This window comes from Sitophilus oryzae, unplaced genomic scaffold (genome assembly GCF_002938485.1).
Source record: "Sitophilus oryzae breed Bouriz unplaced genomic scaffold, Soryzae_2.0 scaffold_467_pilon_pilon, whole genome shotgun sequence".
NCBI classification, from domain to species: Eukaryota; Metazoa; Arthropoda; class Insecta; order Coleoptera; family Curculionidae; genus Sitophilus; species Sitophilus oryzae.
The window spans coordinates 494,280-513,047 of record NW_022147048.1 but is presented as its reverse complement, the minus strand read 5'-3'; the positions used below and the strand labels follow the sequence as shown (position 1 = coordinate 513,047).

The 18,768-nt window shown below is 35.6% G+C and overlaps 1 protein-coding gene across 1 annotated transcript in view; it reads right to left on the bottom strand.

The window, feature by feature from the left end:
- The window catches only part of LOC115886102 (serine/threonine-protein kinase SIK2-like), a 101,616-nt gene that overhangs the window by 37,557 nt on the left and 45,291 nt on the right, over nt 1-18,768 (bottom strand). The window contains exons 3-5 of the mRNA XM_030905156.1: nt 18,439-18,502; nt 6,431-6,546; nt 1,420-1,759 (exon numbers count right to left, since the gene is read on the bottom strand). Of these exons, the coding sequence (XP_030761016.1) occupies nt 1,420-1,759; nt 6,431-6,546; nt 18,439-18,502 (520 nt within the window). The remainder of the gene's footprint in view (nt 1-1,419; nt 1,760-6,430; nt 6,547-18,438; nt 18,503-18,768) is intronic.

Here is an 18,768-nt window from a genome sequence, read left to right as displayed (position 1 = left end):
TGCTTTTGTCCTCCAGAATGTCATTTGGAAGAAAGGACAGATTGTTTATTATTTATTGAGCCCTCGGAAGTATTTCGAGGTAGGTTCATTTTGTTTATTAGACGGTGTTTGATTTTAAACAAGAGTTTCGTGTTCTTAGGGTCTTACGGACGGACATTGTCTTACGGACAAGTGTCCAAGGTATGGACTATTTTTCAAGGTCCTAGTAGTGTTCTCTTGTGCCACTATCTTATGGACGGATGTCCCATGGACAAGTGTCCCCAGTAGGATTGATTTGTCTTACACATAGAGTGCCCCAGCGTGGATGTGGCTTGAGCCCCGTGCTGCTTCACCCCCATTTCTAAGCCTGGATCGCCGACAGACAGTACAGAGATGCTAGACCTCCTCGCGCTGCTACTGTTTGAAGCAGGGTTACATAAAAGAACAGCTAAGTGTATATTTAAGTTCTAGTTTTGCATTTAACATCTAAAATGTTTTCAGTCTTAAACAGTAACGTACATTTTAAACAATAGCGTACAGACTATATTTAGTGGTTAGATTATTAAGGATATTTATGTCGATGCAGTAGTAAAAGTGTGATTTAGATTTTAGATTTCATAATATCACGCATTGTAATAGTATTACTTTCTATAGACATTATTATTACGCTATACTAACAGATGAATAACGAGATAGATTCTAGAATCTACAGGTTGCAACACATCTGATTTAACACCGTATAAATTTAACAATTTAAATAAAGTAATGCTACTTTTCCTATATTTTCTATAACGTTACACGCATTGTATTTTCTTTATAGTCTTTTCATAGAACGTATTTAATATTATTTACATATATAGTTTTACTCAACAAGTAACCACTATAATAATTATATTAATTGTACAATGCTATTTACCATCAGAATTCATCACGAATAAATATAGTCATTAGTTTTAAGTATTATACAACTGTGTTTTCTTTCTCTGTACATGCCTGGCGCCCAATATCTATATATCTTTTGTTTATTACTATTGATTAATTTTCTCTCTAGTGAAATACCTTATCCACGACTGCTCTCCGATGAAAAGCTGCCGTTCGCAGTGGTAGTTGTTTAAAAAACGCTACAAACGCAAGGGAAGGAAGAACCAGATGACAAGATTGAATATAATTTACTAGTATCCACTCTATTACGTACTAAAACATAATAACTTTTACTCTGACTATTTTAAAAATGTCCTTGTCTTCTACAGTTTTGAAATAAAAAAGTAATATTATTTAAAAAGCTATTAATTTATAAATTACCGGTAATTTTACATCACTAAGTACTACAACATTTACTTGGATTTTTTAAGCTTCTTCATTACATCCTTTCATTGTCCAGTTTTACGCATACCCTGTCGTCAAATACTGCTGTAAGATTCACTAGTACTTACTACAAACATGATAAAAAGTGTACTTTGTTTATATCATGACTGCAGATTGCAGTCGGCGCACCAGGAAAAGTACATTCATGCTTTCCGCAACGTGGCGGGAACGGAGCGGATCCGAGAAAAAAATGTACGTCGACATATTGAGGAGCTTTCCTGAGGAAGATTAAAGTATTACTCACCCAGATGTCAATTTCGGGTCCGACGTACTTCTTGCCTTCGAAAACTTCTGGTGCCGCGTATGGCGGTGAACCGCACCAAGTTGACAGTTGTCCTCCCACCGTATAAAAGTTGGAAAAACCAAAGTCTGCTATTTTTATATTGTTATTTGAATCTAATAATAGATTTTCAGCCTGTCAAAAGAGAAAAAACTATGTAATTATAAAAATGATTATAATTAACAGGCTTCAGGAGTCAAGTCAACTGATTAAGTCAACACTTTAATTCATTCATTTCGTATCAATATAATATGACCGTCTATACTCGACAAATCATATAAATTGACCAAACAAGTTGATTCGTGTTTCGATTGCTTTTAGCGTTCAAGTGGTGGTTTTAAAATGGCGACAAATAGGTTTATCAATCAGTTTATTAATATTTATGAAAAATATGGGTTTCTATATATGACACCTGTCATATAAGCTTGAATCCAAAACACAAAATTTAAAGAGTCATTTCTGGCTTAAACCGAGGAGAAATAACTTATTTGTATTAATGTATCTTGTTTTTTAGTTGTAGGTGCAACTTCGTCCAACAAAAACTTTAACAAGGTTAAATTCGATTGGATTGCATACACTCTTATCTTTTCCCTAATTTCTAGTACCTATCCTAACTTATAGCTTATAGATATTAAATTGATAAATGCACCGTAAGTAGATCTGTAGCTAATCCATTTTCCGAACCATATTCTTATTTTACGCCTAGTTTTTTTCGCCTAGGCAAATCTATTCTCAAAATTTTGGCAGTTTAAAGTAAAGGCCATTTAAGGTGGTTACACATACTACTGCAAGCTTGACAAGCATACATGAACAATCTTTTTGTACAAGCATGCATAATTTATCTTCGCCGCCACACGGTACATGCATGCTTGAACAAGCTTCAGTTTATGCAGCGAAAAAGAAGAAGGAAGTCCGAAGAAAAAGAAGAAGGAATCCTGAAGGCATTTATCTTTTTACTAACGGTATCCTTATCGGCTTGGCTGTCAATTAATCTATACTTATTAAGTAAAATTTTGTATACTGCATCTTTCTTTATCCTATCATGATATTCTGGTGATTTAATTCGCCAAAGACACGGGTGATTTTCGTATGCGCGAATAAAATCTTCCAATAATCCTCGATTGCTCGCTAGACATGATGGCGACGCGACGTACAGGTCATTTACGATCACTTCTTCTTCTTCTTCTTTTAGAAGGCGTATCGCCTGTTTAGTTCGGGTTTCCTCCTCGTCTAAGCAACTCTTGCGAGGTTGACTGCCAACTGTCTTGCCAACGTTTAGGTGGTCGTCCAGTAGGTCTTCTGCCATGGGGTACGTTGTTGCGAATTATTATGGCCATTCTGTCGGGGCCCATTCTATTGACATGCTGGTTCCATTTTCTTCTTCTCTGCCTTATCCATCTGACAACGTCGTTTGTTTGGCACTTTTCTCTTATGTCTACATTTCTTTGTCTGTCCCTCAATGGGTATCCAGTTATCATTCTTAAGGTCTTCATTTCAGTAGTTCCTAGGATTCTCTTTGTTACTGATGTTTCAGCTCTGGTTTCCGCACCATATGTCATCACTGGTCGTATGCAGGTTTTGTATATTCTTGACTTACATTCTGTACTCAAATGTTTGTTTTTCCATATGGGATATTTAAGATGTCCTGATATTGCGGCAGCTTTATTGGCTTGTTTCCTTACTTCTTCTTCCAGGAATCCTGAGCTTGTAATTTTGCATCCGAGGTATTCGAATAACATTATCTGATCAATAGTTTTGTTTTTTATTACCAATTTGCACCGTAAAGGCTCCTTTGTAATGGTCATGCATTTGGTCTTATTTGTGGAAATTTCCATGTTAAGTTTTTCTGCCTGTCTGTTAAAAGCTTGTAGCATTCTTTGGAGGTCGTCCTCTGACTCTGCAATAAGTACTGCGTCATCGGCATAGCATAATATGTTTACTTTATGCATTCCCATTCGATATCCTAATCCAGTATTCTTGACGGTTTTTATTACTTGATCCATGATTATGTTGAATAACAGAGAGCTAAGACTGTCGCCTTGGCGAATACCAGTTGTAGTTCGAAGGTGCTGCGTTAAGGTAAAGTTTGTTCTTATTTGGGTTGTTGTGTTTGTGTTTAAGTCCTTGATAAGTTCTGTGAGTTCTTTCGAGACATTACTGCTTTCCAAGGTGGTGATGATGTCTTTTAGTTGGACTCTATAAAAGGCCTTTGTTAAATCTATAAAACACAGATAGGCTGGAGAGTTATATTCTAAGGATTTTTCAACTAGTTGCCTGAGTATGAATAATGCATCGGTAGTTGATCGGTTTCTTCGGAATCCTTGTTGTTCCTCGCTTATTGGCACTATTAAGGAGATTTTGTCCGCAATGATCTTAGTCAGAAGTTTTAGCGAGGTGCTCAGTAATGTTATTCCTCTATAGTTTGCTGGTTCTGTTTTATCTCCCTTTTTAAAAATGGGTATTGTTATACTTTGTTTCCATTCTTCTTCTCTTTACGATTTTTTTTTACGATTTACGATCACGACTGAACTAATTGTTTGTACAAGCTGAATACATGTGGTACACACGTACCGTTTCGCTTGCGCAAGCATGGCTTGTCCAAGCTTGCATGATTCAAATTCAATCAATCATCAAGCGGCTTGCACAATTAAAATGCTTGCGCAAATTTTCCCTACAGACGCTACAGTTTGCTTGTACAAAAAGATTGCTCATGCATGCTTGTCAAGCTTGAATTAGTGTGTGTAGCCACCTTTAGACTCTCAGATAGTTTGCGCAAATCGGCTTGTGCAAACCAAACTGTACCAATAAATCGTAAAGTGTAAATATAAATCGTTTGTGCAGTTCAAACATTTGGCTTGAGTAAAATATGTCTCGTCTCGATTTTTAATTGAGCATTACCGCGGTTTTAGACATTTTGATATTTGTTGGTTAAGATTTAACCTATAGATTTAACGTTATAGTTTGTTTATCAAATGTCTTTTTGGTTATTTAAATAAAAATCGTCAGACACAAATAGCACAAACTAACTGAATATGTAAACGAAAAAATAGTCTTTAGCAAATTTTGTACAGTTTGACTTACGCAATTATCTGAGTAAAGGGCATTTTTTATGCACTGTCGCCATTTTGAATGACCTAGCAAAAGCTTTTTGATATGAAACACGGGATACCTATACTTTCAAGTCAGTTGAATTTCCTTGACTTGGTTAGTTGATTTGACTCGTGAAAATGCGCCTTAAAAATACACACACCGGAAAAGTCTAGGGATTTTACAATTTTATCCAGCCATCGTCAGTAATTTTATTATTTGCATTTCTGATATAATAAAATTAAAATAAACAAATAGTTTACAGGACGTATTGGAAACAAAAATGCGAAATTTACCGAATTTTTCAAATTTACATTGATTTTTATTAAACTCAAAAAATACACACATTTTTTTTTCTTCTAAACTGTGAATTAAAAAAAAAGATAAAATAATTTTTACTTAATAAAGGGTATGGCCTCCTCTACTGTTCATTACAGCCCTACATCGTCTCTCCATGCTCCTGATCAGGTTGTCGATCTCTTCTTGAGGTACAGCCTGCCACGCTGCATTCACGGCCCGAACCAGATCCCTACGAGTTTCACGAGGCATACCCATTCTCAAACTTCTTCTTTGGACCGCGTCCCATACGTGCTCGATGGGGTTGAGGTCAGGAGATTGTGCCGACCAGGGTAAGATATTTAATTGATGAGCATTGATAAACTCACTTACCACTCTGGCTGTATGAGGCCGTGCATTGTCATGCATGAGAATAAAGTTTCTCCCAAAATCATTGGCATATGGTAACACGACAGACTCAAGAATTAAATCACGATATGTAATTCCTGTTAGAAACCTTTCAAGAAAAACGAGATCGGTTTTTCGGCCTAACTGGACTCCTCCCCAGATCATAACTGGCCCACCTTGATAAGGGTGCACTTCCTGAACATGATCCAACCGAATAAGATTTCCCGGTTCCCTCCATACCCTAAGCCTTCTCGAATTCGGATGAATTCCAAAGCGTGACTCATCCGTGAAGAGAACATTGGCCCATTGTTCATTCGACCACTGAACATGATCTTGAACCCGCAAATATCGTACCTCTCGAATTCCTCTCGTTAAGGGTTGAGCTCTCCAGGGGCGTCTGCTTCTTAGGTTGACCTCTCTTAATCTACTGCGAACAGTGTCAGGACTAACGGTTACATTATGATGTGTTTCCTGGAGAATTAAACTGAGCTCTGGTGCTGTAAGAGTCGGTCGGCGTCGAGCATTTAATTGTAAAAAATAATCTTGCTGAGGGGTAGTAATGCGATGTCGCCCTGTGTGCCTCTCCGCAATATCACCACTTTCACGGTAGCGTACACTTAATCGCGATATTATCCTTTACGTTGTATTTAATGCTCTAGCTACGTCGATTTGGCGCATTCCAGCTTCAAGCATAACCATGGCTCTTAGCATTTCATCTCTGTTAATATGTATACGCTCCATAATGTCGTTTAATACTAAACAAAGTTATTTGAATGAATGCTGGCCAGTTATCATAAAAACATAGCCAGTACAGGTTAAATTCGAACAATTGATGCTAGGTGTTTTTTATACATTTGACAAAAAATGCACAAACACTTCTGCAAATATCCCAAATTTAGAAATAACTAGTGTGACTACTTCGTTTTAATCGAAGTAGAAATAATCGGCCTACAAATATGTGGTTGTTTATTCAAAACATTTATTTTTAACTTTAATAAAATAATATCCCTAGATTTTTCCAGTGTGTGTAGTTACCTTCAAATCTCGATGTACAATGTTACGATTATGGCAGTATTCGACAGCCGACAATATTTGCCAAAATTTAACCCTAGCTTGTTCCTCGCTCATTCGACCATATCTCGCGATATAATCTGGAATTAAAAAAAACGTATATAAATATTTGGATCACTATACTACGGCGTGATTGTCTTAAATTTAAAAGATAAAAATAGAGAGATGTAAATATTAGGGTCGTTAAACAGCTTTCTTTTAATAATCGCAAATTTGTTTAGTCATTCGTTGATGAAATAACAACCAAAGATAATTAGATCATACGACTTCTAGTTTTCTGTTTATAACTACCAGCAAAGCCATAAAGGCTCTCATGATATGCAGAAGACTGGCCGGAAATAGATGGGGCTGCTCCCCTAACATTTTGCGCTAGATGTATACCATGATAGTAAGACCCATGATTACTTATGGAGCAGTTGCCTGGTACACAAAACTAGAGCAACGGACGGCAAGGCTAAACCTATGCAAAGTCCAGAGACTAGCATGCGTTTGCATCACAGGAGCCATGAGAACCTGTCCAACAGCAGCAATGGAGGTCATTCTAGATCTAACACCACTGCACATTGTCATTGGTAGATATGCCAATGCGACAATGATTAGAATGGTCACTAACGGAATTAGTACTGGGAGAATTGTCAGATCAGGGGCTTGGAACACCCTCAAAAAAGGAAATACCACTCCTGCAACTCCCAGTGGACGATATGCCAAGAACGTACAACTTTGAGAAACATCTCAATGTAGTATTGAGCAATAAAAGGATTGAAGAGCGAAACGCTTGCCCAGCAGTTAAAAGACCATACCATAACTTGGTATACTGATGCTTCCAAAACCAATACGGGAACAGGGATCGGAGTGTTTGGACCGAGAGCTAAATACTCCGAACCAATGGGCACTTACCCTAGTATCCTACAGGCAGAAATCTACGCTATCGAAAGATGCGTACAACTTATCTTAGATAGCAACTATCGGAAACAAGAAACAGCCATCTTGTCTGATAGTCAAGCAGCGTTAAAAGCGATCAACTCAGTATCGATCAATTCGAAATTGGTCAAAGAATGCATAGAGAAGCTGAATAAATTAGGCAAAGAAAACAAAGTCCTCCTACTCTGGGTGCCTGCTCACCAAGGGATAGAAGGCAATGAAAAAGCAAATAATCTAGCTAGGAAAGGAGCTAACACTCCACTAACTGGACCAGAACCGTTCTGCTTTCCAAGTGGTAACCAACTCAAGGCGGAACTCAAGAACTTGGAAGATTCCATCCGCAACCTGGAATGGAAATCTTGCAATGGTCTAAGACACTCGAAGAAGTTTCTGAGGGCTTATGATCAAGAAAAATTACAGATCTTCCTGGGTCTGAGTAAGAACAATCTTCGGATTGTCACGGGGTTTTTAACAGGACACTGTCTCCTCAATGAACACCTCAGTAGATTGTAACTAAGAAGAAACGGCGAATGCAGATTCTGTGGGGAAGATGGGGAAACACCAGTACACCTCATCACTGAGTGCGCCGAGACGACAACCATTCGTGCCATGTATTTTGGTACGACTGATATTGGAGATGGAGAACTACCCTCTATAAAACCGTCTCAGATACTGGCTTTTGTCAAAGCCCTGGGACTGTATGATGAGTTATGACTCAAGAAAGGGGGACACAATGGATCTGTAAGGTCGCAGTGATTAACCCCCCTCCCACTCATTCTAAATTCTAAAAAAAAAATTTCTGTTTATAGTTATCTGTCTAGTTTTTTCTAGTTTCTTTTTAATGCTACTTTAAGTACACCTTATACCTCCTTTATATTTTATTTAAACTCGTTAATTGGTAATGCAAGATACAAGAAAATGAATATTAACATTTAAAAAGGTACTTAAATTGAATTCTAGGCTTGAGGGTTATTACATTGATTTAAGTCATTTTACTGACGGTCAAGTCGTGGCACATCAAAGTTTTATTTTTTTAAATAGAACCCTCTGTATATTATTGCATATTTCAATTCCTCCTTCAATTCTATGCAAAAATCGAAATACACACAATGTACCTCAAACCAACCGTTTTCGAGTTATTGACTTATGAACATATCACTTAACCTCTTAGTAAATTTAAGTATACAGGGTAGCAAAAAAACACTAAATCACCACAATACACCAAAACACTTTTACTTTTACACTGGACGCGCGTTTCGCTAACCATGTTAGCATCATCAGCAGATGATTAAACCAACCCCCAACTGTAATCTTCGATGGCTTCACAGTCAACGAAACTGAATCAGTTAATCATCTGCTGATGATGCTAACATGGTTAGCGAAACGCGCGTCCAGTGTAAAAGTAAAAGTGTTTTGGTGTATTGTGGTGATTTAGTGTTTTTTTGCTACCTTGTATACTTACGTAGCTATTGCTATTTTATTTATGCTAAGTAAAATACTGTATTAACCAAAAACAATGTTTAGTTAACGTTTTCATTAATACCGTAGATTACAGTTGAGGGTTGGGACCTTTGGTGTTACACAGCAAAATAAAACACTAAATCACCACAATACACCAAAACACTTTTACTTTTACACTGGACGCTCGTTTCGCTAACCATGTTAGCATCATCAGCAGATGATTATAAACTGAAAAGTGGATCTGCTGATGATGCTAACATGGTTAGCGAAACGCGCGTCCAGTGTAAAAGTAAAAGTGTTTTGGTGTATTGTGGTGATTTAGTGTTTTATTTTGTCGATTAATACCGTAACTTTATGCTGAAATACCTACGAGTAATAAAATACGAAATTCAGCAAAATTTCAGAAAGAAAAAAATAAATTAGTGTAAATTCTCCGGTGTACAATACAAATAAATCTAAGTAAATGATCTTATTTTATTAAAAAAAATTCCAAAAACCCGTCCACTAAAATGTACCTACCTACTATGTCTTTAGTTAATATTTGGTGGTACTGTCTATAAATATTGCTCGCTAATGTCATTTTATAGTTCCTGAATTCAGAAATCCCTATCGGACGCTGATAATTCCGATATCGAGCTACAAGTGCTTGGATTACATATGCACACAGGCCACCTTATTCAAATATTCAATCATGGCCTACTAATAAATATGATCTTTTAATAAAAACTTTTAAATATTACAGTAAATAGTGAAAATAAATATAGAGTGTTAGATATTTTTGAGAAGCTTATGGCAAGCCAGATTATATAATTTATAAATATATGGGGTGTTCCATTTAAGAAAACATAACTTTAGTTCATATCTTTAAAAATATTATTTTCGTAGAATAACAGACTACGCCACTGTATTCTACGTAAAAAGTTCTACAATAAACAGTTAAATTTTTTCAATCTCGATAACTTTAACAATAAAAGATCGCGCACACTATACCTACACGGACCAGTACGGACCAGCAGAGCACAAACCTGCATCCTGCATGACGTCGCACACTTTACCGCCACAGACCAGCAACATAAGCGAGAGTTTCGAAAAAAATACAGTTGTCAAGGCTCAACTACTAGAGCGTGCAACATAGAAGTATTGAAAATGAGTAGTTCAGAGGAAGAAATTATTATTTTAGCCATGTTGTGTGAAGAAGAGGAGGAAGAGAAGGAAGCTAAGAAAAAAAGAAGATTTTGGGTTCACCCTATAAATCAAAAGAGAAAGCAACATGGCGAATTTCATCATTTGTTTCCTGAATTAAAAAGATTTGAAGAAAAGTTTTTCCAATATTTTCGAATGTCACAAATTAAATTTGATTATTTTTTTTTGCTATCGACTCCCATATTGCATCTTTTCTTTCTTGGTCTCTATATATAAAATGCTTGGCTCGTATATCGCACAGCTCTGGATACTTTTGTACCAGTAAAATAAGCTTTTCTTCATTCATATTTAAAACGATTTAAAGGTTCGAACAAAAATAAACGAAATCTAACCTACATCATGCGACTTGAGCCAGCTAGCGTACTCGAAATACTGACGAACCCTTCAATATTTGCATGTTTGTGGAGGTGTGCTGGTTCGCCGGTGCGCACATTAGGTCGGACCAGCACGACCAGGCATAAATATTGCCGGTCATATTTGTCCCTGACCGACACGACCTGTTTTGACGGTCGTGGCTTGTGGCGGTACGTGCTGGTACTGGTCTAGTGTGCTCTACTCTATTAAATAACACGGTCACTTTCACCGGTAGATTTTACTGGTCTGGTCCGTGCCGGTCCGTGTTTGTTTGGTGTGCGCGATCTTTAACAGAGATACAGGCAGGGCCGGATTTACCACTAGGCACACTAGGCAATTGCCTAGGGGTGCCAGCTGCGAAAGGGGCGCCAGCGATAGCCGGCGTTTTACTTATTACGTAACTAAAACCTGGAACTAAGAAAAACAAAAAAAAAAAAAATTTTGTTGGTTTTTAATTTGGATATTTTGTAATAAAAAATATTAGCAATTTTTTATCGTTTTTGTATGTTCTACAAACTGATGGGGAGCGCTTGGAAAAAAGTGCCTAGGGGCGCTTTTTTTGTAAATCCGGCTCTGGATACAGGGGGTGTCCCAATTTGTAAAATTTTCAAAAAGACCCTGTAGCTCAGAAACGAAGAGAGCTATGAAAATTTTGTTTACAGCATCTTCCATTTGACAAAAAGTTGGATAGATTTGTGCAAACCGTACCCTTCTATCATCACTATAACGGAGATACCGTATGATTACAACTAAAATCGGACACCCTGTACTTAATTAACGACCATACTGTATTTCCTGTTAACTACTGTTTTAGTTCAAATTTGACAACAGTGCATTTATCAAGTCCGTTCGAAAGTTTTTTGTTGTATAATACTGTGCCCTTTCGGAGCTCGGTTGTGGCTCGGTGTCGATCCATCACAGTACAAGCTCGGTCGCTCTGACGTCAGACCCAACATCCCTCGTCCAAGGACCTTCCTGAACGTGGGTGACATTTAGGGATGCGAACAATAGATCGATGTTTGTGAAACATCGATGTACATTTTTCCTCAATATGTAGAATGTACGACAAGGGGGTTAAGCATCGCGATCTTTTTTAAGTTTCGTGCCAAGAATTTGACGAAAGCCAGTATCTGGGCCAGTTTTACAGAAATTAGTTCTCCACCTTCGATATCAGTCGTACCAAACTTCATGGCATAAAGGGTTGTCGTCTCGGCGCACTCAGTGATGAGATGTTCCGGTGTTTCCCCATTTTCCCTACAGAATTTGCATTCGCCGTTGTGTCTTAGCTTCAATCTACTGAAGTGTATTACTTAAATCAAGGAAAATCTTTTATTTGTCTCGGTCGTAAGAAAATTTCTTCGTGTGTCTTAGACCGTTGGAAGATTCCCATTCCAGGTTACGGATAAAATTTTCCATGTTCTTGAGTTCCGCTTTAAGTTGGTTTCCACTTGGAAAGCAGAGCGGTTCTGGTCCAGTAGTTCGCACTTGTTCTGGCTACATCGTTTGCTTTTTCATTGCCTTCTATCCCTTGGCACAATAGATCTCTAAGGGTACAATAGTTCTTTAAGGTCGCAGTGATTAACTCCCCCTCTCACTCATTCTACAGTCACTCGTCCCTTATGATCTTTGCCTAAGCTTTTGTTCAGCTTCTTTAGGCTTTCTTCCACCATTTTTTTATAGATGGAAAACGCCTTTAGGGCCGGAGCGTGGGGATCTCCCTCCCTACTCTACCCAGAGGGACTACCCACTAAAAACCTATATTTTCTACGTAACCCTAACTATCCTGGAACTGCCGTGAAGCATGACATCAGGATAGTAGGTGATTCTCAGGTATTTCATTCTAAATCAATTTCTGAAATTCAAAATCAATCAAAATTTCATTCGAATCGCTAAAACTCCTTGAAAAAAATTTATAATAAATCGAAAGAATATTAAGACTTTAATTCCCTGTAGAAATATGTATATGAAAAATAAATTTTATTTTTACGTGAGGTATATCCCCATGAGAGATGACACATGTTTTTTGAAACACTCTGTATTTAAAGTTTTCAATTACATGTGAATAGACGCATCTATCCAATCGCTGACGTATCTACTTGCTGTTATCTTTAACCCACTGACATTTTACTTGAAAAAACAGATGTTTTGATTTGTTTTTGTTTTCGTCATACTTAAATTCTTATAATTTCTAAAACTAGAACAATTAAATTATTAAGTATTTCTATTATCAATGAATAGCAATAATATCATATTTTAATTTTAGAAAAAATTGTTAGAAGTATCACAAAAAGAAAATAGTACGTCGCTATTTACTAACCCAAGCAGCACTTGGACGTCGGGACAACGTTGTGTCACGCGACCAAACGTCGGGGCGCAACGTCGGCACAACCTCGTGCCAACCCTAGTCTGCACTAGTTTGGAGAATAATTTTTGGGTCGAAACGACGTTGGATACCGACGTTGGCTAGAAGCCTAATTTAGGACAAACTGCAACGTTGTTTAAAATCCTAATTCACAGAAATACAAAACTAATATGGCGTCTAAGTCGCGTTTTATCCTAAATTGGGATAATTATAGTAAAAATATTATTTTTATGATTTAGTTAGAGACATATGTCAGATGGCAGTGAAGGAAAACAAAACAAAAGTATTTAAATGTGGAGGATGTTTGAAGATCATAATTATTGAAACACTTTAACCGACTCTGTAACTCGTTACCCAAGGCAAAAAAGTTAAACGCAAACAACTTTATTGATAAATGTATTGTTTCTACTTTGACAAATACTAATGGGCCTTAAAATTAAAGAAGTTTTAAAAATGTTCTTGAATTTTTTTTTTAGTAAAATGAGAATAATTTATTCGCAGTCGAAAAAATTGTTTCCGCGTGTTTTTTAGGGTCAAATATTTCAAGTTAATGTATTCAAAAAGCAGGAATTGCTATTTTAGGAACGAAACATTTTCTTATTTAACAACATGGCGGCTTTCACTTTGTTGTTTTTGAGATTAAGATGGAGTAGTTCGAGTAGTCGCATACTGGACTAATAAAGTCGCAGTTCGGCCTTAACAGGTAGTATACTAGTCGCAAGATTGCCTAATTTAGTCATCCTAAAGTCTAGCTTGTGCCGACCTCTATAATATAAATAAACGAGGGAGTGGATAAACTATCGGTAATATATGTCGATGTATATTTAAATTTAGTTTTATATGTACCTTTCTTATGTCCCTTTTTAATTAAGTTTTTTTTATAAAAACAAAAACAGCACTGAACTGTCTGACTGAACAGAACAATGAAGTGAAAATTTAAAATTTAAGGTTATGGTTCAATACAGTTGCAAAAAGGTAGTGACTCGACGTCCTACCAACGTAAGAATAAGGAAATCTAAACAACGTTGGAATCAGTAAAACAGACGACGTTTGCATAACGTTGGAATAGGTCCTGAAACTGACGTCGGAAAACTCTATATTGTCCAACGTTGTAACGACGTTGTCCGAATCACCTAAAGATCACTTAAGCAAAAAGGTTACAAGACAACGTTTATTCGACGTCGCAGAAGCTTCCTACTTTGCTGTACTACTAGTCCAACGTCGGCACAACGTTATAAAAACGTTTAAATTTATTTTAATACCCAAGGTAGGGAGCTAACTATTTTTTGTAACTAATCCAACGTTGTGTTTAGTAAACATGTGGTCGCAAGTCGTGAAAATGCTACTTGGGAAACCTGCTATAAATATATGTCTACAGATAATGTTTTACCTGTCAAATAAGATGAATTAAAAACTAGTGTACACATTGTGTACACACAGGAATATTTACCTGAGGTTTTATCAATTGTAGCATTGTGTTTAGTGAAGTATTTTACTTATACTGATAGTATTAGACGGGGCATACTCCAAGAGCTATTAAGTACAGGGTGACAATTTGAAAACGAACATTATTTAATATTACCTCTACCGATGATACTATGAAAATTTGGTGAAATACGTCAATTTACATATCAAGGGGGAAATTTTTTGAGGCATCTGTTGTCGTGTTACTTTCAAGCCTTTGACCCCCAGGGCACCTACCCCTGAAATTTTAAATGGCAACCCCTATTTCTTTTACCATTTTTGTGTTCCTTATACAATTCTACATAAACCGCATTATTATTTTGTCAAAATTGTGATACTTATGTAGAATTCTATAAGAAACACAAAAATGGTAAAAGAAATAGGGGTTGCTATTTAAAATTTTAGGGTTCGGTGCCCTGGGGGTCAAGGGGTTGAAATTAACACGACAACAAATGCCTCAAAAATTGTCCCCCTTGATATGTAAATTGACGAGTTTCGCTGAATTTTTTTTAGATCCCGATGATTATGGGGATACCGATTAGATCACAAAATTATGAAAAGTTTGCAGAAAAATATCTTGAAATGCAGAAAAAATATACAGGATGGTCTGAATTGTATTCGGAAAACTTCGGTGGCATATTATTCTGCAGATAAAAATAAGTAAAAAAGTTCCTTGGAAAATATACATTTGCCACGTTTATTAGGTAAAAAAGGTATCTTGTTAAAACTCGCTAAGAGTATGTCCTAAAACGCTTAGTTTCGGATATACAGGATGTAAAAATTTCATAATTAAGTCATTATGACTGCTATATATAGGGAGCGCCACCTATATGTGTTTTAACTGTTTTGAAGAGTAATAACTTTTTGTCCGTACCTGTATAAAACTACTGAGTGAAAAATACACATTTCCGTAATTTTTTACGTAAAAAAATGTCTCTTGGTAAAAATCGCTACGAGCAACAGTTCTCAAGATATTTGGAATGGAAGTAGTCATTACATGTCATTATTGACAAAAAATTAATATGTAAGTAGATAGTTATTTGACTGAAATTAGAAATTTGGGCACTTTTTATTTTTTTTAAATTAATTATAAATATTTCTTCGCAAAAATTATGTTTTCTAAATTTTCTGTTGAACTTTTGTCACAAAATCATTTCAAATTTATGATTGCAATCTAATAACTATTTAGTCAACATGTTTAATTTATGTCAATGATGACAGGTATTGATAATATCGATTCTAAATATCTCGAGAACCATTACTCGTAGCGGTTTTTACTAAGAGACCTTTTTTACATAAAATCATCGTAATTTTTTTTTACTCAGTAGTTTTAGATAGGTATAGACGAAAAGTTATTACGCTTCAGTTAGAAAGTACCAGTTAAAAAAATTCACCAGTTAAAAAATATGTAGGTAGCGCCCTCTACAACTAGGAGTCATATTGACATCAAAATCAAATTTCTCATGTCGAAAGACTCCCAGACACCTATTTTCATCCAAATATTGACGTTACTTCAGAAATTATTTGGAAAAAATCGAAATAAAAATGAAACCTCTACACCCTGTATCTCCGAAACTATAACATTTTAGGGCATACATTCATACGAACTTTTTTACTTATTTTTACCTGCAGAATATGCTGCAGAAGTTTCCGCATTACAGTTCGGACCACCCTGTAGCGGTAGACAGATAACATCACGTATCGGGCTTTTCAGTCACAGAAAAGTTCATGAAAGGAAACGCTTTGCGTGACCATCTTCTGATGCGTGTCAAATACTCGTCAGCGAGTAATGGCAGTATGAATGTACGTATGTAGAGCTTGGCCTCGCCAAAATGATCATCGATTGTCATTTCCTAGCCGTATTCGACGGCGTTTTCTTTTCCGATGTTATGATATAAAAAATGTAAAGGACCTTTCTTAAAGATCATATTTGAATGTTTTTGAACTAGGTAAAGACCAACTTAGTTTTAGAACAAATAAGTAGGTCAATAACGGAATCAAAATTCTTTGCGCCGTTCAAAAAAAGAAAACAACAAAAAAAAAGATAACAAAAGGACCTAAAAACTGTTGCCCTATAAACCTCATTTGCTCGAAATTGATTGGGAGACGATAATTCTTAAACCAGAGTTCAACGTTTGACCTTTTCGTTGCGTATAAAGCAAAATCACAGAGAATTATAATAAAAGCGACTTCAACTTACTAATATAATCTTTCGAGCGTCAAAAGTATTATTTTTGAAAGCTCTAATCAGTTTTTATGTAATAAGCAATATTCTATTTCGGGTCTAGTTAAAGTCCCGATAAGGATGTCTAAAGGCTTCCACAGACGCCACATAATATGTTGAAAATATGACAAGATAGGTTTTAATTAAATTTAGAAGAACAAAAACCCTGAAAAACAGCGGTTCTCTAAATTTAAGCCATTTTTTTGTATTTTTATTCTAATTTTTTAGGGGTAGTATACCGGGTGCGTCTCAAAAGTGGCTCACCCTTTTATTTTTTCAGATAAAATAACGAGACTTGGTACGTTAGTATATGACATAAGTTAGGATTGATTGGCGTATTCAATTGTTTTTGGTCACTTCCTGTTTCACCGGAAATTACTACAACTTTTGATTTTTAAATGGCACCCTCAGTATTTTTTTTTACTTTATTCAATAGAAAATTACATTCTGAATAGAATGACATATCATATGTCAAATTTTGACATTCTCGCTTAATAAAAAATTGTATTTTAAAATTCAATCTAGAGTCTCATGGCTATGTTAAAAACCCTAATATTTAATCAAGAAGCCTTGGAAAAATAGATTGGATCGTCTAATATTTTTAGTCTCTTGTCCTGGCCAGTTAGAAAATGCTCAAATCGTATTTTTAATCATATATCAATTTTGTCAAATGGAATGAGGGTGTCTCATTAGCATATTTGGAAAAAGCATTTTTTACGAATAATTTGATATTACACACTTGGTATTTCGAGTCAAATTTTCGTTACGAACCGCAAGTTATAGTTTCAAATAAACCATATGCGAAAATGTCAAAAATTGACAAATAATATGCCATTCTATTCAGAGTGTTATTTTTTATCGAATAAAGTAAAAAAAAAATAGAAAATTGGCGCCGGGAGGCACGTATAGCCGCCCATACTAAATATGTTAATATCTCGAAAACTGCGACTTTGACTGATTTTGATGTTATTACAAATTTTGTTGCAAATATTATTCCTAATCTTAATTTGAAAACCGCGTTTCGCTAGCTACTGTAATTTTGGAGTTACGATTTTTTAAAATTTTTAATCCCCTCCCGTACCCCCTTACCAACCCCCCACCCACACAAATACTAATGGCCAGATTCTCGGATGCCACAGTATTTTCGTGCCAAATTTGGTTAAAATCGGTTCAGCGGTTTTTGAGTTATCGTGTTACAGACGGACAGACAGACAGACAGACAGATAGACAGACACCATGAAAATATTTTGTATTTAGGTAATTTATGACCCAAATAACCCATTTTGAGTGAAATTAAAAAAACTTTTTTTTTGCCGATTTTAATAGCCTCTACCATACCGGCTAAAAATACCGAGGGTGCCATTTAAAAATCAAAAGTTGTAGTCATTTCCGGTGAAACAGGAAGCGACCGAAAACAGTTGAATACGTCAATCAATCCTAATTTATGTCATATACTAGCATACCAAATCTCTTTTTTTTAACTGAAAAAATAAAAAAGTTAATAAAAAAAAGCACCGGGTATTTCGACCCCAGAAACATGATTATGAGGTTTGTTCGCGAAATTTTTTCATTGAAAATTTGAAATTTTTCGAAAAAATGTTTTTTTAGTTTTTAGTTAAAAAACCTAATTTCCCGATAATTTGACATCATAGCTACTAGATTAAATTTACAAGAAAGAACCAGAAAAGATCCATTGGTTCTCAAAATTTAAGCAAAAAATAACTCGGTTATTTTCGATTTATTTGAAAAACGGTAAAAAGAAAATATGTTTCTTTTAACATCTCTACCAGCCCTGAAAATATTCCCGAAAGTTTCTAATTTCTTAAAAAAAAATTGGATTAGTTTTTAGTTTTTAGTTAAAAAGCATAATTTCTTGATAGAGAGGAAATATGTTTCTTTTATCGACATCTACCAACCCGGGAAATATTTGCACTTATTTAAGACTCACCCTATAAATATTTCAACTTCTAAATTCACACTTACCAAATATTTCACCCTGACTAGCGTACTCAGAAACAAGATATATCATATTCTTTGTCTCCATAACCTGAAAATAAAAAAAGAACCTTAATTAAAAATGTCGTACTCTTGACCTAGAGCAATAAATTAGGTTAATTAAATAGCAAAATTTAAAATCCTAACATTTCTAATTATAATAGCTTCACAGTTTGTGATAACTTCGCGATCGATAACATTCCCCATATAATTTTACATACATATTGACAGCGATCTATACATTTACAAGCCATCTCTGATGCTGTTTTTTCGATCAAATTGTATTATTTTTATTTAAGTATACACATAATTGATTTT